At 38.4% G+C, this 25555-nt stretch overlaps 1 protein-coding gene across 7 annotated transcripts in view; it reads left to right on the forward strand.

Annotated features, from left to right (window-relative positions):
* fam131ba (family with sequence similarity 131 member Ba) overlaps positions 1 to 25555 on the forward strand; it is a 63127-nt gene that overhangs the window by 35260 nt on the left and 2312 nt on the right. For 2 of the 7 annotated variants that reach the window (XM_088090376.1, XM_042506581.2), the window contains exons 3-9: positions 6881 to 6916; positions 10879 to 10984; positions 15575 to 15793; positions 17402 to 17542; positions 20655 to 20810; positions 21512 to 21687; positions 24594 to 24728. In XM_088090376.1, the coding sequence (XP_087946502.1) occupies positions 6881 to 6916; positions 10879 to 10984; positions 15575 to 15793; positions 17402 to 17542; positions 20655 to 20810; positions 21512 to 21687; positions 24594 to 24728 (969 nt within the window). The remainder of the gene's footprint in view (positions 1 to 6880; positions 6917 to 10878; positions 10985 to 15574; positions 15794 to 17401; positions 17543 to 20654; positions 20811 to 21511; positions 21688 to 24593; positions 24729 to 25555) is intronic. The other 5 variants (XM_088090378.1, XM_088090377.1, XM_042506582.2 and 2 more) reach the window with 4 other exon arrangements.

The raw sequence follows: 25555 nt of genomic DNA on the forward strand, positions 1-25555 counted from the left end.
AAAAATGTATCTGCAAAGGGTGAGAGGGTCATTGATCAATACCAAGACTGACTGATTAGCTGGACCAGCTGCTGAGATGACAACTCTCACTGTGCTGAATCTCAGACTTGCTTTAATAGAATAGAAGAATTTGCTCAGAGGTCGCTCGGTCCAACACTTTGGTCCAGACAGAAATATCGCAATAAATACTGGATGAATCGTCACGAAATGTGGTTCACACGGTCATGTCCCCCCTCAGGATAAATAGTAAGAACTTTAGTGACTCCCTGACTTTTCATGACGCACCATCATCAGTTTAACCCTTGGGGACTGTTTAGTGCTTTTCATTCTTTATTTTTTGATTTAGTCTTTTATAAATAGGATGCTTTTTAGGCCATATCTTCACGCAAGACTAAGAAAAGAGTCATAGCTCTTATTTAACATACTGTTTCAATTTTTTCCCTACATACTCTTATTTAACATATTGTTTTTATTTTTCATGTTATCTTATTTAACATTTTATTTGTTATCATTATTGTTATACTAATGTTGCACTAACATTTACTTGTTATTATTACGATAGCTTTATGATATTATTTGACAATTATTAATTATATTATTAAAAAATAATAGACAAATCAAGTCTAGATATCCCTATCTCTCTCTCTATATATATCTGTCTCTTTAACAGGTAAGCACTCGCTCAGGTGCATGCCTCAGATTGCAAAATGCAGTTCACTAAACTGCAAATTAGAGTGTCATTTTTAAAAACTTGCATTTAGCACCTTTAAGATGTTAATAAGTAAGCGTTATTAAAAAAAAGGCCATTATTATAAATCAAGATGCTAACAGACACATTCTGATTCCTTAACAGCAGATATTTTTGCGGAAGATTCAGTTAATCAGTTCATTAGCGGGGTCGTCCCGATAGATTTATTTATGAGCTAAAAAGATAAAGAAAGTATCATTCTGTAAGGGGATAAATAAACCAGCTAAAGAGATTTTATAATCCAGCAATTGAATGTTTTATTTAGTTGCTTTAGTTGATGCTGTGTTAATGAAATATGAAATAACCAAGCCGTTAGCTACGACTTATTAAAGGGTGACTTATAAGAAGGTGATTCTATATGTTTATTCAACCTTTTTCAGGTCAAAGTATTACAGCAACACTGAACATAAAAAGGCTCCCGAGCAAAGAGGAGATCATTATTGTATTAGCGCTGTTTGACTTTCCGAAGGACACCAGCAGAGGTCATAAATGACTCAGTGTCCCCTTAACACTGACTACATTAACATTTAAGAAAATATTAATCAGCTTAAAACAATAAATTACATTTGTTGAGCACATTTTTCTCATGAGTGATAATAAATATATCGTTTTCTTAAATAATAATGAGATGATTCTTCCTCTGTTAGTTGTTGAAGGATTAATTCATGTCAGTCCAGACTGTGGCGCCACTGCTGAGTAAGTTCATTAGCCTTTAGATTAAACAAACCATTATTCAATTACATCAGTTTAGTCTGTCAGCTGTGAGAGTTTTACACAGTGAGTGCCGGTGATTAACAACACGTTTGTTCAGGTTAAAAAAAGTTGTGACGCAGGTGTTACTGCCTCTGTATGAATTATTCCCCACATCTCTCGCTGCTCTTATTATTGTGAATCTGACACATTAAAAAAAACCCAAAAAACCACAGGGCGACTGGTGACTGGTGCAGGGCTTCTCTAAATCCCTCTGCCATCTCAGCGGCTGCTTTGTTGGAGGAGGATTATTCTTATTCCTCATTCACTTGTCATGAAAATAAACATCCCTGACATGAATATTACATTGATGCTTCCCTGAGAGCGAAAGGGGCCTGCAGGAGGACAGAATTAATTCTAGCTTTCAGTTTCATCTCGTCCATGGTTTCAATTTGCTAACCGTTCTCTGTGTTTGACTCCAGATGAAAAATGTTAATCAGGGCAATAAAGCCAAATTCACATTCATTGGTGGAGATATTCTGGAGTCTCTGAGCCCAGCAGCTGCTGATTAAAGCATGAATAAATACAGAGACAAGCCCAGCTCCATCTGAATGTTTTATCACCACTGCTACGCTGCTTTCTGGTCTTATTCTTTCAAATGTCCATCTTTCAACACTGTATTAGAATCTGTATTATTAATATTTGCTTTGTTTTTTTTCCTATGACCTTGTGGGAATTAATAATTCTCCTTCACAGCTGCATATGATTCGATTTTTATGTAAAGATGCACCTCGTGTTAATCTGAAATCACACAATTGAGGGTGCAATAAGAGAAAAACACCTTCCCCCACTTCTGATTCAATCTATCTGTGTAATGAAATTGTTATTCGTGTTGGCGTTGGTCATTTCTCTGCTGACAGAAACAAATCAAGACGTCAGAATACAGAGAACGAGCAGTCCATTAGAAAGCCAAAAACACAAGCATTAGTGTCTATCTTTGTTATGGAGCATAACAGAGCAGTTAGGTTGGTTAACCCTTTGAAATCTGGAGCGACATCATTTTTCTTGTGCTGCTTTCAGATGCCTTTCAAAGGTATTCAAACCTGTGAGCAAATTTATGCGACTTATTTCGAAAACATGGGAAATGAAGCAAACTGATAAGAAATGTTCCACAAATTACTCAACCAAAAAATGTGAATTTAGAAAATATTTAGGAAAATGTTAAGGAAAAAAAATAAGGGAAAACTATATTCACAGTTATCATCTTTTACACATATTTCAAATTATGTTAGACAATTATAATATTTCTTTCAAAAACATAGTGGAAAAAGGGCAATGAGTAACTTAGCAAGAAATATTCCCAAAATTACCCCCAAAAAAATTGTAAATTTAGAAAATTGTTTTTTTTTTAGAAGCGAGGAAAAATACTTGGGAAAATTTTAAAAAATATTTAGGGAAAAAATGTGTATGAATGTATGATAATATGTATGATTTACATTATATATTTCAAATTTTTATTTTTGAGAATTATTATACTTTTCAAACATCTTTTCACGTTTGTTTGCTTTGTTTTTTTTTACCTTATTTTCTTTCATTCTTTCTTTTTTTAAAACTAATTTTCAGGCAAGTTTTTTGTACAACTTATTTATTTCTAGATAATTTTTGGGTCATGTCTTCTTTTCTTGCTTATTGCCTTCTTCCAATGATTTTGAAAGAAATCAAGCCAATCTGCTCAGGTTTCAAAGGGTTAATAATCCTGTTTGCAGCTTATTGATATCTATGACAGGAGTTTTGGTTGGATTCTAATACGATGAATCCCCTGAGAAGGCAAGTGTGTCTGTACGGTTGATGTATTCTGTCAGCTTAAAAGCCCTTATTATGACAGGCTTTTTATTCTTCATCATCCACTTGAGTGCTTGAAATTGGATTTTTTTGACACACCCAACCCACAGATAAAGGCTTTTTTCTCTTTAAATCCATTAGTGGGTGTAGGCAACACCAGAAGCTTCATATTAAATACAGAAAATTTAAAAGTGACGCAATGCAAGTTTCTTGAACCTGTATTCTTTCTAATGGCCAGCAGGGGGCGACTACACTGGTTGCACTAGGAGGTCAGATTGTGTTCAAGTCTTTTAGAAAATGACCCTCTTTCTCACTTGATTTAAACATTTTCCTCATGAGTTTATGGGTTTCAAATGCTAGTTTCAAGTCTTCTTCAATACATCATGATGTTCATTTTGTAAATTATACAGTACATAAATGTACATAAATGTTGGCAGTGCACGTGTCTGCAATCCATGGATATGCTGAAACTGTTTCAACACTGTGGTTTACTTGTGATTAGGTTTAGGCACAAAACACACAACCAGTCATTAAAACGTAAGACTTGAAAGATTGAATTTTTTCATTTTAGGATTAGATTCACAAAACCCAGTGCTACATGCAAATGGAATTTTGAATTTTGTTTTGTGAAGTGTTCTCTAAGCTTTCTTCAGCACATCTGAAGAAATGTTAGAAACCTGTTTTTAAAAATGAGTTTTCAATGTAGTTAAATAATGTGTTTTCCTACACAGAAAGTACATATATAATTTAATATCTCCTATTTAGGATAAATGTTTAGGCTTAATCAAGCAAGAAAAGTTAGGAAACAATTTCACTGTTAGTGGCACTATTTCCAATAGAAACAGAAACTTTAGCAACAGTTTGCTAAAGAAAGTTGCTTAATGCAGCGATGATGATAAAAAAAAAAAAAAATAGTTTTGTTGTTAGCTTGTGTTGAACAGTGGTCTGGAGCTTGGCAGGCATTTTGCCTAGGTGTCCCACCATCTTCTCCACCTCTCAATAACAAAGTCAACAATACTATGTCAATTTAGAAACTTGTATATATAACAAATGTAACATTTCTGTAGTTTGCAAAAAGGTACAATATCACTGTTTTCTTCTGGCGACTGGGCTGCCCCTTTAGAGTAAAACAGAGAAGAAAGCAGGGTATGATTTAGGGCGTAGCTACCTTGTTGCTATTGCAGCGGTGTCCTCAGTCTGAGCAGTTTCTCCACAGGTCCACCCTCTCGTCCAAATATGGACACTTCAGGATCCAAAAAGCCAAGAGGATGATGGGTGACGTCATGGTGGCTACATTATACAGTCTATGAACAGATGAAAAAAAAAATCATTAATCCAAACTTGAATGTACTGGGGTTGGCACAATAAATGCTGATGTTCAGGTTAACGTAATATCTAATACAATCATCTTATGTATTTACAAAATGTATTCATCAACAATGAAGCCAAAGCCTGAAAGACAAGTCTGACTCAAATGTTCAGATGATGGTAACCTCTTAATGCTTACAGTGTTACAATATATTTTAGGGAGAATTTTTGCATTAACATCTATAAACTACAGCTATAAAACAAAACTAAAAAAAACACTCTCTCACTTAAGCTGTTTAGTGAGACATAAACCATGACTTTAACTCCTGAATGTCTCTAACAACCTCTGCAGCAGCAGTCTTGCGAGGACAGGAAATAAAGTTTGGCATTTACTTTGACACAAAGTTTAGGGCATTTTCCGTGTCACTTCTCACACAGGCAGTGATCTTTGTCTTTGAACGGTACGACTGTGATAACAAGCTCAAAGTGCCGCTGGAGAAACTCTTTGGGGTCCTGTGACAAAGAGCCCGATGTTAAAAAAAATAAAAACAAAAGAATAGTTTTTGACAGCAGAGTATTTAAATTCTCTGGAGCGACTCGCTCTCTCTGTCATTGGGCCTTTTGTACAGTACAATGAATATTCATGATGAGTGTGTGTGTGTGTGTGTGTGTGTATGCATGCGCATGCACATGAGGACACACAATAAATGGCGTCCAGGTTTGGTCACCCGTCAGATTTGCTGTTGCCCCCGGCAACAGGGTCACTGCTGAATGGTTTCTATTGGTTACCTAAACATCCTGGTCGGTGTAGATGGACAGAGAGGAACGGAGCAGCTCACAGCACACAAACACAGTACGACACACCATTTCTATATTTTCCCCTCCGACACGAAAATCTGCCTCTTTTGTCCTCTGTCTCTCTTCACACTTTGACTTAGCTGATTAAAGTAAAAGCTTTCTCACTGATACATTTTGTGAGATTGGGCTACTGCATTGTATGTTTACATTTCTGACCCCTTAAAAGACGACACATACAAACATATATACAGTATACGGCAATAAACGAGGTCATGAAGAGGAACCTTCATTTACTTTCTGTGGGTGTTTTTATGGGAATATTAGTCATTTCATTTAAAGAGTTTAAATTTAAAGGGTTTGTATGTTCTACATATTATCATCCATGTATGATGCATTTAAGGGTTCGTACTGGTCTGGTCTTGGGCTTGACCCGGTCTCGATACAACCTGATCTTGGTTTCAGTGGTCATGACTACAACACTGGCATCCGTTTACTGGTTTCAGTGCCTGTTTGAATCATGAAACAATAATTCTCAGGCTTACAGTTGTTGTGAGCTCCTGATACACAAGAACTGTAGGCAGAAAATGAGGAAACTTTAATTATGCAATTTCAGAATATAATTCAAATTTACAATGGCCAATTGTGAATACATGCATGACGCGTGAAGGTTTATTCAAACTTCAGACTTCAAAGATTGAATTTTTAACTTAATTAAAAACCAGATTCAGTAAAACCATTAGTACCCATAACTGAAATTTTGACTTTTGTTTCATGAAGTGTTCTCTGAAATTCTTCAAAACCAGTCAAACCAGTTTGGAAAAGTGAGTTTTCTTATCATACAGTGTTTAGTATTTGGGCATGTGAGACTATTGTTTGATTTCTATACATTTCATTATAAATTAGAAATTTTAAAGTTCACACACAGAAGTGTTCTAGGAAACCGCTGACACTATAATATCCAAATTGTAAATGTTGAAAATGGCACTGAGGCCCCGGAAGTCAAGGTGAAAAAAATAAATAAATAAATAAAAATGGGCAATGTTGGCCAAAGTTTATCTCCTACATGTACAAGGTATTATAGCACTGGTGCACAACACAAGGGACAAAGGTAACGCCTCCTCAGTTAACTACAAAAGGTAATTATTCAGTGTTATTCAAGTGCAAAAAGTGATTTATTCTGCACATTTTTCTCTTTTAAAAAATGTTGAGTTAGGCTTACTTTGAAGAAAACATTTGGCATGTAGGAGAAAATGTCTCATGTGTAGGAGCTAAGCTATGATTTCGGTCAAAATTACCTACATTTTTTTCTTCACCTCGCCTTTCAGGGCTTAAGTAATTTTCTGTAATTCAGGGCTAAGGCTTAAAACCAGTATCTATATTCCAAATCTCTTTTCTCTCTTTTAAATCTGCCTCTTCTCTTCCCACCTTTGCTATACCTGTGCTCTTCTCCCCGTCTCCCTCCCCTCTTTTCCCTCCACGCTCTCCCACCCCCAGCATGGCCGTACCGAGTTTTCCTGGGAAGGAATCAATGTAAGTCTCCTTGTTTAAATCTCCTTTTTCCCTGTTATTGTCATTTTCCTCTCTATCACTCACCCACTACCTTCGAGTACGTAAGTTGACATCCTACTCGTTTATCCTTCCACCGCTTCCTGCCACTCTTTCTCTGTCTCTTATCTCTCTCTCCCACTTCCTCTCTCTTATCCCCCCGTTTTTCTTTTTCTCCCCACAAACTCTCCCCTCCATCCGTCTCCTCTCTTGGCCCTCTGCTAATCTACTGTACTGCAAGCCTCATATATATACAGAGTCACAGATAACAGGCTGTAATAAGCTTATCTTATCCACAGCTGAAGCATGCGTACAAGTCCCGGTTTTTACTGAAAGCTCGACATGATGAAGTGCATCACTGCTCAGCTGTTTCTGTACCTTCAGCAGAATTTGTTTCCACAATGTGAATTTTGTTGACTCAAAAATGCCTGCAGGCAAATCAACTCACATAGGCACACTTCTGTTTCAAGCAACAGAGTCTGGAGAAATGTTCTTATGCGCAGAGACCTCGCCGACCCGGAGGGAGCGTTGTTTGACTTTGAGATCAACTTCCACTTTGTGTACTTGTGGTTTGTTTGTCTAACCAGGTGGACAAAAAATGCATTTTGAGTTTAAGTGACATGCTTGCAAATTTGTTTGTAAATAAAAAGTGAGTTTTATCAAACTTGCATGGCAACCAGAGGAAACTTTATCCTTAGCTCTGGATGAAATGGAAACATATTCTCCCTTAGACCAAGTAAACTCTTCCTCCTGTTATTTAGAGTAAATAGTTAGTGTGGCGCTGTTCTCAATAACATGTTAGTAAACTGTTGCCTATTTGAATACCACCAGACACTCAGCAAAGTAAGCTTTCTGCATGTCTGTGTCCACCTGATGAATGTTACTCCAATATCAAATTGGCTCAAATTGTTTGATGAAAACAGCTGCTTATATTTAATTGGTGTGAATTAAATTAAGGGGCCAAAAATTCTGCCACATTAATTGCTTTATTTCTCCAGAACTCTGTTGTTTTACATCGGTGTGACTGTGCATGACTGGGAGTGTTAAAAAGGAATTTGTGTGTTTTTGTTGCAAAATACTTGTTCACTTCTGATATGAAGCTTCAATGCACTGTTTACCAACCTGGGGATCCTTGCCTCAACTACGGGTCGCCAAAGCTTCACAGGGGGTCGTGAAGCTTTCTTAATTTTGAGAGGTGTAGAAAACTTTTGAACTTAATTGGCCTATATCTCAGGATTCATTCATTTCTTTGCAAAAAATAAATAAAATTGCTATTTTTAACATTTAGATTATTCAAGAAACTTAAAAAAAAAGAATAAGGACATAGTGAAAACCTGATATATTCAAGGAGCCTTTGCTCTCTGCACAACAGTCACATCCTGCATTAGAAAAGTATGGGTTGGGGAGAAGACTGAATTTGTCAAAAGAAAACCCTAAAACTATTTAATATGTATGACAATAAAGACAGCGTTTGTACAACAAGTTCCTAAAAATTAGAGGAAAATTTATGTTATATTCACTGATCAAAATTCATTTTATACAAACTTCCTGCAGTTGTTGCATTCAATATTTGGGTTAATTGCAGTTTATCAGTTGTTCTGTACTGTTATTGCTATGCACTAAATATGATATGAAATATACTTAAATAATGTCACATAGTCATGGGTCGTAAGTTTACTCAATGATAAAAAAAGAGGATGGGATCCAACGCTGCAGTGGACACTAGAGGTAAAAATCCCAAGTTTAATCACAAGATGATATTGAATCTTTGGACAACAACTCAATATTTGCTGACATCACAAAGTCTGCAATGATTACGAATTTTGACTTGATATAATTCAGAAGCTTGTGATGGATGAGACAATATTTTAGTAAATATCCTCATTGTCCTTTTCTTAGCTGCTTACCATTATCTTCCCAGCACTGGGCTTCAGGCACTGTTTAAATATTTTTGAAAAAGGTGTGCACAGACAGAAATGGTGACACAGATGTGCCATGAGAATTTCAAAATAAACTAAACTTCAAGATGACGTGTATCAACATTTTAATTTTAGTCAAAGTCAAAATTATATTGTTGATGGTTGAATTGATATTTGGATCCCGACTGATGTACGATTTCACCCCGAGTCGACACAAAAGTAACACAGGAGAAATCCATGATCACTGACTGCTACAATAACGACATCTGTATGCCTGCAGACTAACTGGCTGCTGAATCACTGCACCATATAATGTTACTGTTAAAGTCAAAGGCTTTACAGCAGACGCGGTTACACAGCAGTGATACTCCACTTGTACACCACAGAAGGACCAGATAATATCAGTTTGCCTTAATACAGTAATTAATGCACTTAATCTCAAAATATTACATCACCACACAATCCCCCTGTGTAACAGAGTCCACATGTTTTTCCTACTATTTCCCACTGTAATTAGCTGTTGGGAGGACCTCATTAAGAGCCGGGCTCTGTCTCTGTGTTCATTAGTTTGCTGGTTGGTCTGCCATGAGCAGCGGCGCCAGGAAGTACAGTAGAAATCACACAAGCATGAGCAATTTCAGGTCGGTGTGCTGCACAATCGCTTCATCTTAGTGTCTACAAACCTGATTCTCCTCTTTCTGGTTTTAAAATTTAAAAAAAAAAAAAAAGGTTTCTTAAAGCTGGGGAAGGCAGAAAAAAAATAAAAATAGCGAAAGAAAAATTTAAAAAAGGCATAATTTTAGCTCTTACACTAAAAGGGTGGCTACAACCAAGGACATGACAACACAAGGAGAAATAAAACGGTTTCAGGCAACACAAAGGCTGAGTGCGAGGAAAGTTTCTCTCCTGAAGAAAAGTTTTAATCAGTTTTATGTGATTTTCGGGAAAAATAAGTCTGTAAATTACATTTCTAAAAAGGTGACGATTGTAGAACAAAAATATTGACATTAACTAAAAAGAAATGCAAATACTTTGTTTCTTAACACTTAATATTGATGAGAACTTGTTAAAAAATGTTAAGCATGTTCAGGAAATTAATTAATTGTGAGATAATTCACGCTCTCACCATATGACGTTTTTTTAGGGCAACAGTCAATTCATCTAGATTAATAAACACTAAAATTACTTAATTTAAAATTTGAATTTGAATTTGAATTTGAATTTGTGCATGCATAACATTCTTAATGTTTGAAAAACTACAATGGATATTCTCATTTTTTTGTATTTTAATTTTGGCTTGTTAAAAATCCTTATATATCATTGAGCCATAATACATTTTAAAACACTATCCATCGGGCGCCCAGTAGCTCAGTTGGTGGAGCTGCCGCGCCGTGTACAGAGGCTACGTCCTCGCTGCAGCGACTGCAGGTTCAATTCCAACCTCGGCCCTTTGCTGCATGTCATCCCCTCTGTCTCCCCCTTTCACACTCGATCTGTCCTATCAATAAAGGCAAAAGCTCATAAAAATAATCTTAAAAAAACAAAACAAAACAAAACACTATCCATGAGTCACCACATCGTCAGGTTTTTCATGATGATTTTGCTCCAATTATCAGCTGCTGTGCTCACCAAAGACTCTCTGTTGTCCATTTAATTTTGCTTTTGAATCACAACTTAGGTATCAATTTTTTCCATTTAGCCACTTTATATCTCTTTTTTCAAGCGATTATCCCACTAAGCCATTTACAAGGTGTTTGAATAATTAACCCTCCTTTCTTATTCCCTCTGCTACAATCTCCCTTCTCTTCTTCTATCTCCCTTACACTATTTTCTAAATCTTCAATTATCTGCTCTTTTCACCTCAATTTCTTTTATACCATTTTCTCTCTCATCTTTTCTTATTTTGTCATTTTTCCTGTCACATCGCCTTTTTTATTTTATCCTCCTTGCTCTTGGATTCTCTCGTCTCTCTGTATTTCTCTGCTCACCCTCTGTGCTCACACCTCACCTCCCTCCCTCTCTCTTCAGTTGTCCATGGAGGACACTACTTCCATTCTGCCTCGTCTCAAGAGGAAGCCCGCCCAGACCTATGGGATTGGTGCCCTGGCTAAGTCCTCTCTGACAGGTGTGTCAGGTGTGTGTCTGTGCTGCTAGATGGTAAAACAGCCCCCATGTTGCCTCCACGTGCTCCACAGAAGGTCGAGGGTGAAGTTGTTGTTGAGAACAGACGGGGATGAACGTTTTTTCCCTCTGCTGTGTAAAAGATACTTTTTTGGTTTCTTTCGGAGTGATATTCAGACGGTTTTTTGGTGCCGAGTTGTGCGGAGGCCAAATGATGAATGTGTGGTTTGGTTTGAAGGTAATCGCCAGACAGAATCAGCAACTCTTTTTTTTTTTAATACAGTTTTTGCCATATACATCAAAGAAAAGGGAGCATATCAACCATCTAAGAGGTTACTCAACTAATAAGTTGAGTATGATTGTAATTTAAATCTGTTAAGTTTAACCACTCATTTAGGATTAGCTTATTGATGTTGTTTTTTGTATGGCTGTTGCTAAACAACCAAACCATTCATTTGACTTTGCAGAATGGAGTTTGAAAATAAAGCAAAGAGTTGTCAAGCAAAAAATCTTTTTAAAAAAGTAGTCTTGCACACATAAACAAATAATGTAAATTAAACATGAATACAACAGTCTCACTGTTAATGCCTATTATGCACTATTACATATCTTATCCACAAAGACAAATATTTTTCCTCACCATAACCATGTTTTTTGTGGCTAAACCTAACAATACATTCACCACAGCGTAAATAAAAGTAAAGAAACATAAAATTTTAACATATCCACTACATAATCATGTACAAATGTAATGTATCGATGGTTTGCAGAAATGTACAATGCTGACATTAATTCTGGTGAGTGGTGTCATTTTTTAATGCTTCACATTTTATGTCTGAGACCATAGTAGCAGCCTGAAAATCACTGTGAAGGTTGAGAATATTATAGAGCCTACTGCGCTTGTTTAAAAATAATTTTAAAAAAAGAAAGAAAGAAAAAAGCAACCCAAATAACAAAAATAATTTGGGTTATTTTAGCATCTGTCCTTCAAATAGTCACACTTGTCAACAGCTTTTATGATGAGCTAATTAAGAAACTAATTATGAAATAATTGATTTTACAACATCATAAAAGCCTTGGTCACAACTGAACTAAGTGTCAATTTCTAATAGATTTTAAATAATATTTACTGTGCAAGGTTACAAATTAGATTCTTTTGCTACAGTGAGTATTTTTTAAAGCTTTTTTTTTTTTTTTTTAGAAATCTAACAGGAAATCATAGAAGAGAGAAAAAAAGAGGTCCCTGGCCAGACTCTAACCAGACATTTCCATTTTATGCCTAAAAGCCCATTAGGATGCCAAAGGCTCCACTCATCCAATTAGTTTCTTTCCAGAGCAGCTTTTCCTTTGAGATTTGTTTGTATGATAAAAGCTCCATTCTACCTCGACTCTGTCTTGGTTTCTGCACCGCTCACAGGCCAAAGAACATCTGACACACTCGGAAAGAAACTGAAATTATCTTTTCACTTTTGCCAGAAAGATTTTTGCAAATAAAACCTCAACAGACAACTTCACTCTCGAGCAGGAGGAGGAGGAGGAGCTTGGAACCAACATGGCCGCCCCTGTGGGTGCCCCTTCCTATATCACTCCCTACTTTCCCTTCTCTTCCATTGATATCAACAGCAGACGTCAATGACAGACATTTCGCGGAGTCATTGATGGAAATCCAATCAGATCTTTGATTTCAAAGAAACTAAAGTAAGTGAGATTACTTACTTTAATGACTTATTGAAGCATCTCCACAGGCGTGTTGGGAAATGTAGTGTATCTGTAACGTGGCGGTGCTGCTGGTGGTGCTGGTGTGGCCCGGTATCTGTGAAGTAGTGACTTTTTTGTGCCGTGTCGTGACTTTGAGTGGCTGGTGCCTCTCGTGTGCTCTCTTTGTGCTTTAGTGCTCTGTGCTTTAAGTGTAGTGTTTTTATTTGTTGTTGTGTCTGGTGCACTTTAAATAAATCTGTTGGTATAATTTAACAGTGTATAGCGTTATTCTTTTGAGCCTTTCAATGGCCAAGACCCCAACACCCTCCCTCATCCTTCATCCCCATTCTTTCCACTCCTATTTCCATCCCCAATTAGACTCTGCAGGGAGTGTTTGATTTTCAAATGAGATTGCCTCTCTTTGTCTGAGGGGAAAAACTGTTTCTATTTATAACTCAGCCTGTAGCTTGCCCCCTGGACCGGGGGAGCAATTTCCGAAGCTCTGTCTCTGTTTATTCATGCCTGTTTGATTTTAATTTAATTTTTTATCGATCAGCCTCTCTGCCAGCGTTTGACTCGCAGTATACGTCCCTGGTTTGAATCCTGTATTTGCATCTTAATTGGGCAGAGAGTGCCAGTGGACCCTTCTCTGCGTTGTGTTTACACCCAAGGATTACTTTCCCCTGCCTCTCTCAGTCTCTGTAACACGTTTTTAATTACCCAAAGTCTAATGAATCTCATTTATTCTGTTTACCGGGAGATGAGTAATGGCTTTAATCATTAATACGGGTTTGTCAGTGTTTGGGCCGTCATCATTGTCCCTTTTTGTTCGATTCAACAGATGCTAACGAGCACATAGGCAGCCCTGTCCAATTTGTCACGATGCTTAGCTCGTGTCAGCTGACCTCTGGCCTGTTATGCAAAGGTCTTCATTATTACATCACAGATTCATCAGTTAATTTATTGGATTCAAGAATCACTCACTGGATCTTCAGTCATATAGTTATCTGAATATTTTACACTTTTGGTTAATGAGATCCCTGAGAGGTTGATTCGTTGAACTCATAAAGAACTCTTTGTACGAATGCCAAGTGCTCGGCAGACAGTTCTCGTCGGAGTCCAAATATTTCAAACTGTGCTGACTTTCATGACTTACAAGCTAGAGCAATTTAAGAAGCAGAAAATAATTTTCTATAATTTGAAAGCAGCAGTGATTTACAGGGACACTTCACCCACAAAATCAAAAATACCTATTTCTCCTCTTACCTGTAGTGCTACTTATCAGCTAGGATTGTTTCAGTGTGAGCTGCAGAGTTGGAAATACAGTATATCGGCTGTAGAGACGTCTGCCTTCTCTCCAATATAATGGAACTAGATGGCACTCGGTCTACGATGTTAAAAGCGACAAAAATACAAAAACAACTACCAAACAAACAAACAAATAAGCAAAAAAAACCAAAAACAACATAACTTCAAAAACTCAACAGCATTGTTGTATTTGTACCAAAATACACCCGCTAAATGTATCACTGTGCAGAAGGACGTCACAGTGTTTACATCTTGCACTGTCACTAGCACAAGCCTGTTGAGTCATATGTGCTTTGAATAGAATGAGACTTGAATGGACATTCCCATTCAAATAAACGTAGCAGGGTAGTCAGAGCAGCAGGCATTTTCACACGGACCTACTTCTGTGTAAACTTATATTTAAAAAAAAAAAGAAAAAAAGAACTTGCAGCAAATCGCAAACTTGCTGAGGTGAGGTTTTGCAGTAATGACCAAACACTAGAGTAGTACGTTTTCAAATATGCAGTCTATTAATCTGCAGAGGGATAAACAGCACGCAGATCAGTATATTTTCACATCTAACTTAGCAAAATAAGGGTTTATTTCAACCATACAAGAGTTTTTTATTGTTAAAACAATGGACTAAATAGATGACTAAATACGACTTACTGAGACAGTTTTGGTGAGTTTTATCTTGTTTCTGTCGAGTTTAAATGGTGAATGTTTTAGGAGTAAGGTCAATTTTTCAAACTAGTGAGTGTGACATACCTACTCAAATTATAACAGAAAACAGTTTATTGTCTTTTGTATTCATTCTGTTTCTGTGGTTTTGGCATTTGGAGCACCACAAGCCGAGTGCCATTCAGTTCCATTATATTGGAGAGAAGGCAGACATCGCTATGGCCGATATCTCCAACACTCGACAACTCGCAGCAAAACAATCAAGACTGATAAATAGCACTACTGGTAAGGGTAAAACTGCATTTTCATTGGTGGATGAACTGTCCCTTTAGAGGTTGGAGGTGGGTGCGATCCACAGACAGATAAATATTAACAGCCCTATTGTGTTTGAAAATTATTGTGTATTAAGCATTTAAGCCCTAACTATTCTAGCTGGAGGGTTCGTCAAATAACACAGAGGTAGTACTGAGCAGATGTGAAAATGTGACTATGGAGCAGATTATTTCTAAAAAAAAAAAGACAAACTGCCCAAAAAGCCCAACGAATCCGCCTTGGATACGGATTTTTAAAAAGAAATGGAATTTGAAAGTGTGTTTTCATTTTGATTTATAGTCTTCTAAATGTATTTTAATGTTCTTTTGATGCAAAGTAGCTTCGAGGTCGTTACTATTTTCTCAACCCCAGTCACTCTGAGTACATCCATTCCTGACATTTATTACCCCACCGGCATTATTTATTATACTTTCATGGATTAAACAGTTTCCCTACAACATTACACAGTTTCTCATCATCATTCTACTCCCCCCCTCCCCCCCGAGCCTCAGCAGACGGTGTCATCAGCTGCAGAGGCCAGAAGTAGTTCTGACAGTGTTTTTGTGTGTGTCTGATGTGTGTGTGTGTGGGAATGCCGCTCCTGCTGTCCGCCTACCTGTTTTAGGTGTGACTCGCTCCATGAAGGACAAAGTGACCAAGCCCACTGCCATGGCCCAGGGTCGCGTCGCACACATGATCGAGTGGCAGAGCTGGGGCAAGCCATCCGCGGGGCCAATGGGGAGCGCGGGACACACCAACCTGCAGAGGGAAAAGGAGAGGAGGATGGAGAATGATGCTTACAGCGACCTTAGTGATGGCGAGAAGGAGGCTCGCTTTGCTGCAGGTGAGAGTGCATCTGGGTACTGAACATCTGGTTTGACCTGCGATCCTACAGCTTACAGCAAGTGGGATATAAGATTTTTTAAGACTTTTGTCAGTGCCACGTGGAATGAAACTTCAGAAAAATAAATATAATAATAATAATAATTAAAAAAAAAAAAATACCCAATACCAATTACTTAGGGTTAGGGCTGAGCGATAAAACGATAATGATATCAATCGTGATATAACTTTTCCTCGATTGAAACATAAGACGTAGTTAATAGAATGTTGATAGAATGCATTTCAGCCATGTTTTGACACACAACACCAACAGCCAATGATAATAAGAATAGCGCTGCATGGACCCAAATGCAGTGAGAACAGCTGAGTGACAGCCACAGCATTTCATTATGGCAGATCAAACAGCTGATGGTCCGACCGACAGCGGCGCAGTGAGACAGACAAACAGAGAGCAGCTTCTCCTCATAGCACCAAAGTGTCTGAAACAGCCAAAATTTGCGCGTGGACATGTCAGACAGCCCGATCCAGCACGCGGACATATGTGACAGCCCACTCCAGTGCAGACATATCTCTCATTCTCCGCCGGTCTCCACTCCACTCTCATTCTCCGCTGGTGTCTGCTCCACTCTCATTCTCCATAGCTATCTCTTAATGTCTGCATCGCTCTCATTCTCCACAGACATTCATCAGATTCATCACTGTGAAGACTCTCCCTTGTATCTTGTTCTTTATGATTAATGTTTCTGCAGCATGTTTCTTCACTTCAGTTCGGGGAATCTAACAACGTAAATTAAAAATTTGTGATTTCTTATTTTTACACATTTATTTGTCTGCAGCATTTACAGATTTCCTGCTTGGAACAATCACTCTGTCGTCTCCTAATTAACTTCGGTCTGTGTTAGCAAAGCTGGAACTGGGATTTGTTTTATGCTCTGTATCTCTGATTGTGTTTAAACAAGTTAAAATATTTTCTGTTATTATTATTATTGCTGCTGTTGCTTATATTAGTGCTTCTGCACTTCAGCTTGGGGTGTAAATCATGAGTTTCATCACAATGTGATACAACGATTCTGTGGAAAATACAAAATTAGATTACAAAATTTCAAATTTGTATTCCATTCAATTAATGAATATGCAATCGAGAAGAGATAATATCATATGCCTGTTTAACAAACTAAGCAGTCACCCCCTTGTCTTTTGCTTTTGGCCCTTAAAATCACACCGTTAACTGTAACACACAGAGTTAACTGTAACCTATTTAAATACAGTAACTTACATTTCATTTTTTCATTGAAACAAGCAGATGGTACCAAATGGAAAACAGAAAAAAGACATACAGTATATATATATATATATATATATATATGTAAGCAAAGCAACAAGTAGCACAGCAAGATGCCTGCCAGGTTTGTCCAACTTCCCGAGTATTTATCTCGTAATGGCATAGTTTAAAAATGGCATGGAATTTAAAGATAGAAGTGTATCTTACAGACGATGATACAGATCAAAGTTTTTACTCTGCGTGGATGATACTGGATAATTGATCTTTTATGGGAGCGCTACATCTCAGCCTCCACTCGCACTGACACTACTCTGCCTCCCTCCTCAGGCATCATGCAGCAGTTTGCGATCTCTGAAGCGACTCTGTTTGGGTGGAACTCGATGGACGGGGAGAGTATGGGAGCCGGCTCCAACCAGGGCAGCGTCGCTCACCTCAGTGAGGTTAACCAGGAGAGCATCACCAGCAGAGGTACTGCATGTTAAATCTTTGTGCAAATAGCTAATGGGCATAACTAGAGTAGTCTTTTGTGCTTGGTTGTCGACAGAAACAGACAGTGAAAACTGCTGTTTTGATTATTATATTGACTCTTTACTGCCTATTATTACATTTTCAATGTCTTTATCTGTCACAGAGACGAGGACATACAAATACATCAAATTGTCCTGCTTCTGTTTCAAAATAAAAGTCCTCTGACAGAATCCTATCAGTTGCTGAAGGCAGTTTCTGTGAAACATTTGCAGGACCGTGTTGTTGACAATGCAGGCACTGTGCATCTTCATAAATGTGGAAATGCAGTAATCATAGCAACAGGCAGCTCACAGCTACAACGCTGCCAGTGTGAACACTGCAAGTGTGCACACACTTTGACATCAAACAAAGGAGGCAAGCCAAAAAAAAAGAAAAAACATCCTGGTTTCCCTGTCTACACATAAACACTGAAAACAGCATTTCTGAGTATCTCCACCCTGACCTCAGTTTTCGAAAACATTCATTGTCAATGACCAAAAATTCAGTTTGCGTGTGTGAGAAAGGCCAAAACACAGAAAAAGCTAAGTTTCTAAAAATACCGTGTGCATGTGGACATGCACACTCATGCACTGCATTTCAAACTCTGTGCAGATGTATTTGGTATAATGTTTTAGCGCTGCTTAGGAGAAGCTGGAGGTTAATTAGTGACGCCACGTAATTTCATCGCGCCAGTTAAGGAGCTGAAATTAGCATGTTGATGCAGGTGTTCCCATCAGTGCCAATAAAAACCAGTGTCTACTGCAGAGTCATGTGACGCAGGTATGAATGCCAATCGTACGCATTCTCATTCCATTTAAAAGCCAGATTTTAGCAGGTGTTAGTCGTTTTTTTGTGCAGTGGAATGGGGCTGTATACCATATACCCCTGCTGACATTCCAGGAACATATGAAGGTATGAAAAATATATACCGCCCAAGCTTAAAGAGCAGCCGGATTGATTAAACAAACTGAAGTCGATCTGCCTAAATCACAAACACAGTTGCAGCATAACTACAGATACTCAAGCTCAATGTAGACATAAAATCTCCCGAGTGTAATCGCTCTAAACACTTCCCACTCACTCTTTGGACCACACAGCAAAATATTATGTTCTGTAATGTGCGTAGCTGCACAGTTTGGGAAAATTAGAGCCCAGTTGGAAACTAAAAACAGCCAAGTCAGTTGTTCAGCCGACCAGCTGTAAAGGACTTTTGGAGGGCAGGCACACAGCTGCACATCCCTGCCTTTCACTGCTACCGGGCACTTACTCAAAAACTTCCAAATGACGAATCCAGATGACAGCCTGTCATTTCAGAAATATCAGAACACACTCTGATGGAGCGTTGTGAGCCTCCGACTCAGAGAATTCACCCCAAATCTAAAAAGACGAGCTGTATTCAAATGAGGAAATGAACTGCACGGAAAGTGGAGTTATGAGATTTACACTTGGTTGAGTAAAACAAAAACAGTTTGGGGAAACAAACTCATATCCCGATTTGTGGTTTGAGCCTCAGGTGGTGAGATGTCTGTTCAGTTTAGCTGCACGTAGGATGATAAAATACAGAGAAAGGAAGGGGAAAGAGCCCCATCCGACCTCAGAGGAACGGCCATATAACTTCAGAAAAACCCAAACAAAACTCTGTGGTTCAGTCAGTTGTTTTCTGGTTGTTCAAATATCAAACAAAGCTCATGTGAAACTTGGACTTGTGTGTTCACTTCAGAGAGTGACAGCACCGTAAACAGCTTCTCTTTTAGTTCTCACTGGTGTTAAGCAAAGCAGAGCGCTGTCCAAACCCTGAGGGAGCCTGTAGGTTAGCACAAGGACTTAGCCCTGCTCTCATTAACAACACCATATGGGCCCTGCTCTGTGCTTTATCTAGCATGCAGCACCCACACACATGTACAACACACACACACACACACACACACACACACACACACACACACACACACACACACACACACACACACACACACACACACACACACACTTGCACACAGCACCGATTAGAGCGCTATTTAATATCAGCATTAGGACTGCAGGGATGCTTCTCCTCCGCGGTCTGTCTGAGTGTTCAGCCTTCATTGGTGTTCTCCATAATAATAACGCTGCTGCAGATCTGCTCATCATACAGACATTAAAGTTATTACAGTTTGCTTCTTTGGGATGAGGTCAGGTTTATCTCTGTATGGTTCATAAGAGCATTTAAGCTATGCTGCTAATGACTGAATCAATAGCTCGGGGTCTGAGGTTGAACGCAAGTCTCTTCTTAATACTGCCTTATGTTTTTGTCTTGAAGCACCACTCCAGCCAGTGTTACATCCTGTTTTCCAGTTACTGGGGGTTTTGTTAAAAGTCTGTCTTATTCAGTAGCAATAGTGGTCACTCTATCATAAGCTATGAGGTGGACCTGGAAGTCCCCTGCCCATCCAGGTAGTATCCACATGAATTCCAGGACACAAGGTTTTCCAGCAGAACAATGCATTTAAATAAGATGATCAATTTCATTCACTTAATTTCTCAGTTGTATTAATGTTTTGGCTCATCAGTGTATAGCTGGCTGAGTTTCTGTGCTTTCTACATGAACATTTTCAAAACACGACTCTAATTAGAAATATCATAAAAATGCCCAAATACACTGGAGTGGAGCTTTAAACCTGCCCACACATGCTATATTTAGCTAAATTACAGTATATTTTACATTGTTATTCACATTCATTGTCTTAATTTTTAAATCTTTTTCCATCTAATGTCAAAAATGTGCCAATTTTGGATCCTTGACTTTGACTAAACAGGAAGAAAATGACTATAAAATTTCTAAACTGAATCTAAATGTGAGCAGGGAAATCTTTAAATTCTCTTGTAGAGAGCCTCTTTTTGGTCTGATAGGGCTGTTAAATGGTTGTTTGTGGAAATCTGTGGTTGTGCCTTCTGTTGTTCAAACAAATGTCCCAGTACAGTCATCCATTTCCCCACTCATGACAAATATAACATTTTTATCCATCACTTTTTGGTTGTGTTTCTTGTTCTCCTTTGTCTCATGCCTCCCTCCTGTCTGTGTGTTCCCGTACAGACCAGGTGCTCCACCACTCCTCAGCAGACGTCTGGCCTCACACCTACGTCTCACAGGGCCTGTACTGCCTGTCATCCTCTGACGCCTGGGACCCAATCACCAGCCAGCCCTCGGGCGTGGCCTCGCCTGCTGCAGGCTCCTACATCATGGCTGCTGGTGAGTATTAAAACTCCTCTCTTACTCTGCCTCTAAATACCAGACGGGGCAGGTTTCCATTACAGATTTGAGCAAAACTTATTTCCGAAAATTTGATAAAACAGATTTGTGAGATGACAAGGAGTGATGTCATGTGTCTCCTTTCGCAATAACATTACAAGAAACACGGCGCTGGATGTTCAGAACATTAGCAGGTTTATTTCTATTGCAGCCACTGCACTACCTGTCATTATTTCCTATCAAAGGCGACATAAGCGTGAGCGAGCGATAATGGAAAGGCGAGCCCCTTATACATGGGAGCGGCCACGTATAAGGGGACTGGTAGTCCATGATTTCACATACAAATTGTGGAATCAAAACTTTCGGATGATCCGATCAACTTTCAAGAGTTCTGCGATGCAGTAACGGCTCTTGTACCTCCTGCTGCATCATGAGGGAGCCAGTTTCTACCAACAAGCACATAACCATAGCATCATGTGACCTAGAAAAGGCAAAAAAGTGTTTCCATTGCAGTTTTGCGAAATACTGCTTTATCGAATCGCCTGAAATACCAACTTATGCAAGTGTTAAAAACTTTTTTTAAAATTGATGTGTTTCAATTTGGCGTATTTTATGTTCGTAATTCCAATTTTTCACAATTTGAGGGTTACTCGAAACCGGCGTTGTGTCTCTGAGCATTGAGTGTGTTCTGGTTGCTCCAGGTGGCAGCAGTGGAGCAGGGGGGACACCTGGTGAGGGGTTTGAGGGGACGGTAGGCAGTTACCTTCAGCAGCACCACGCTCATCTCGCCCTGCAGCAACAGAGTCAACTCCAACAGCTCCAGCAGCTTCACCAGTACCAGCAGCATCAGCTTCTGCAGTACCAACAACAACAACAGGTCAGTAATATGACTGTTCATTCATACAGTGTTACTTATGACTCAGACACTGACAACAAACAGCTTGGAATCTAAACGTGACCAAACTGCCACTTAAGAGACGATGATACTCGTACTGGAATACGAGCACTGTATACACATACTAAGATTATAAAGTGAAGTAACAGGTTAATAGCACTGAAACTACACAGTATCCACAGAGTGTTTCAGTCATGGCTCCAGCACCAACTCTCTTTCTAATTTTGTTTACACAACTCATTAGCAACAGCTAATGAATCGTGAAATAATCGCAGCATGGATAATATAATTGTCTTTACATCTGTCAGTCCGGCAGATTTAAGTATCACAACAGCTATGAGATGGTTTGTCATGGCATTTTGAACAGATATTCATGCTTTCTATTATCCTGTAAACAGATATGCATGGCTCTCAGACGATGTATCCTGTTGACTTTTCAACACCATGAAATTGACTTTTGTCAGTTCATGACCAGACACTTTTAAAACTAGAGGGGACCACAGAAATGTAATTTCCTGGGTTGACCTTTAGAACACACAAACAAACAAACAAACAAACAAACAAACAAACAAACAAACAAACAAACAACAGCTTCTAGTAGTGCCAATTAGCCAATGTTAGCATGCTTACATGCTAAGAAAATATATATATATATATATATATATATATATATATATATATATATATATATATATATATATATATATATATATATATATATATATATATATATATACACATAGTAAGCATTTAGCTAAAAGCATGAAGCACTTTCAGCATCTTCAGTAATGGACAATAGTTCTACAGCGAGCTGCACACAGTCAAATCTGACAAGTTAATTTCACTAAAAAAACTCATGGAAACAGACTGCCTTGAAGCAGTAAGTAGTCGGTCTTAATTCATGTTTAATTTTTATCAAATTGTTAAATTTACTTAAAATTTAATTATATTTAACTGCAACTAAAAACTTTCACAAAATTATGTAAATAGAGCTAAATGTCATGTACACTTAACAAATAGGTGTAAAGTATTATTAATTATATTATTATATTATATTTACTTCCCTTTTTTAAGGCAATCAATGATCAAGTTTATTTTAAGTAAGATCATCAGAATTTACAGTGCAGATCGAAGGTTGAAAAACCTGTATAGTACATGAGTACATGAGGCTGGCACCTTTACAGAGCTGTAGACTTTTGCATTTGTAAACAAAATGTTCATTGTCAATGTGGTTGCTTTTTAAATCTGTTTTTAATCAATATATGCAATGTAAGTTTTTTAAGGTTGGATTATAACAAAACTCAAAGCTCTGTGAAGTTAATGGAAACATCTTGGTTTATCCAAAAAATGAACACTGACTTCAAACACAAGCATGTTTCCTCTGAAATGTAGCCGACCTAAATTCAGTATATAGAGTCATTCTTAGGACACGCAGTTGCTGGCGCTTGTGTCTCTGTTTTTGGCACAAATGCCAACATGCTGTAACTGGTTGACACAATGCAAATCCACGTTTCAATGACAAGCTTCACCTCCTCTAAACAGGTTGGATTTTGGGGCTGTGTGGCTTTTATTGGTGTAAATCGGCTGCTGACTTCCAGCTCTCGGGCTGCTGGGAGGTTTTCTGCAAATGCAGTGAGTCATGATGAACTGTGACACACAAAGACTTTTTCGGCTTCACTGGCTGCTCTCGCATTGGTACATCTCAGAGCTCATTAAGTGACTGAGGGTTATGAAATAATAACGTGAAAAGGTCAGGGACTTCGTCTCAGAAAAGGTGTACTGATCCGAGACCACAATAGAAATGAGCCTGTTAGCTTTGCTGTGTGTATTGAAAGGCTTCCCTGCTGAAGGAGACTATTGAATAGATTACATTACATTTATACTAAAGCTTTTCAATCAGTCAGTCAATTTTCTGAGCAGAGGAGCCTGAGACATTTCCCTGCTGTTTCCTGCAGCATCGTCCCTGACTCATGATTTAAAGAGGTTTCTAAAATCGATGTAAACCATTACCAGTGACCAGAAGGAAGTGATAAAACTGTATCCCTCTGCTTAAATCTTTGGTGAAGATTGCTAAATGCTGGAAGAATTTAACAGCTTTGCCATTTTCTTTGGCATGATGAGGCTTTTCCATCCTTCCCATCTGACATGTGTTGTGATGCAGCAGCTCGCTGCAGCATTGTTGTCCATTACACTGAAGATGCTGAAAATGTCAAGAGCTGCGGGGCTTTGGTGTGTTTTAAATCTCTAGTGAGTGGTGGTATTTTTATTCCCAAATAAACAAAAGTTTTAAAATCAACAGATGTGGCCAACGGCCAAATAACTGTTGAGTCATTGTTATGAAACACACCCAAATTAGCCCCTTGAAAATATATCAAAGGAATATTTCACCCAAACAACCATTTGTATATCAATTAATCACTCCGTTTTACATTGAATTCATGACAAAAACGTTGTTTATTTCTCATACCTCCGTGGTGAACGAATCAAAAACCTGATAAGATTCTTGATGAATTAAACAGAGGCTTCGTTTAACAACAGCAAAACTATACCAGAACATTCGTTTTCAAACTCTCACACAACTCATGATGTGTAATCCATATGCTCAATACTTCAAAACAGACAGTCCAACAAGGAACTGAACTGAAAGTAAAACTTCTGAGTGCTCTCTATAAAGCCAGAGTCCATTGACAAAAACAAATTTTTCCTTGTTGTTCATAGTGGAGGTATGCAATAAATAAATAAATAAATAGCAGAAGAAAATTCAACATTGAACTGTGCAAGTTATTGATATACAAATAGTGATTTAGTTGGTGAAATACTCCTTTGAGCTTATTTTGCAGTAAATTCTCATTAATTGTCTTTCCTTCCTTCCTTATCTCTGACTACAGTCTATGGAGCAAAGGCTACATAGTGCCTCTCATTCCCTCCAAGCCACTCCCAACAGCACCATCCACAGTCTCGGCCCTCCCACCCACCCTCGGCTAGCTGACCTGTGGGGAGCTGCGCAGGTCGAGGCACACCACGTAGGCACTCCCCTGCTGAATCCAAATGGTCGGATTACAGACTTTGCGGACTAGATGGTGGTTTAATGTATTCTGATGGAGTTTTACAAGGGCAAAGGGGTGTGTGTCTGTATAATATGCAGTTATAGGCAAACAGGACAGGCCTCTCCATTGAATCACAGTCATCATAACAATGACAGCATGTCTTATCTATTTAATAATCTTTTGTTATTGTAGGAAGCCAAAGTTTATCTTCTTTGATCTCATTTCTAAAACACGTGTCTACGAAGGTGAAAATGATCATCGCCATATCAAGTTAATGTTCTGCACAGGAATAGAGGTTTTTTTCTGTCGTGTTTGACACTCATCTTGGCTAATTTGTTTTGGCTTTGTTTATATCAGCAGGCATATTTAGCACACATCTGTAGTGCAGTGAATGATGGGAGAAACTGCCAGGGAAGTCTGAAAGGTAGGAGACAGGCTGAATGTCTGCATGGAGCACTGCCAAAAGTCTGCATGACAGCCTTTAGCGGACCTGATGAATTTTGACAAAGGACAATCCGCCTGGTCTTCAGAGTAGCATGCTGTGAAGTCCGCAAGTTTACAACTCTAGGCATTTGGATTCAGCATCTGTGTGTGTTGTACAAACCTGAGTATTATGTCTTGTCTCTCTGATGTCCTTCAAGCTGGGGGCAGGACATGAGGGTTCTTATTCTGCTTTTCCATCTTCCTTTCTTCCCTTCTGTCTTTCTTTCTGTGACTGAAATTAAAGGGTTGATGGCAGTCTGTGATCTAACAAATCTATCCAACATATAAGTGGTTAAGTCAGTGACCTTAACTGGTTGCAG

The sequence above is a fragment of the Plectropomus leopardus genome, chromosome 17 (assembly GCF_026936395.1).
Source record: "Plectropomus leopardus strain MGB_pleo_1.0 chromosome 17, ASM2693639v1, whole genome shotgun sequence".
Lineage (NCBI taxonomy): Eukaryota > Metazoa > Chordata > Actinopteri > Perciformes > Serranidae > Plectropomus > Plectropomus leopardus.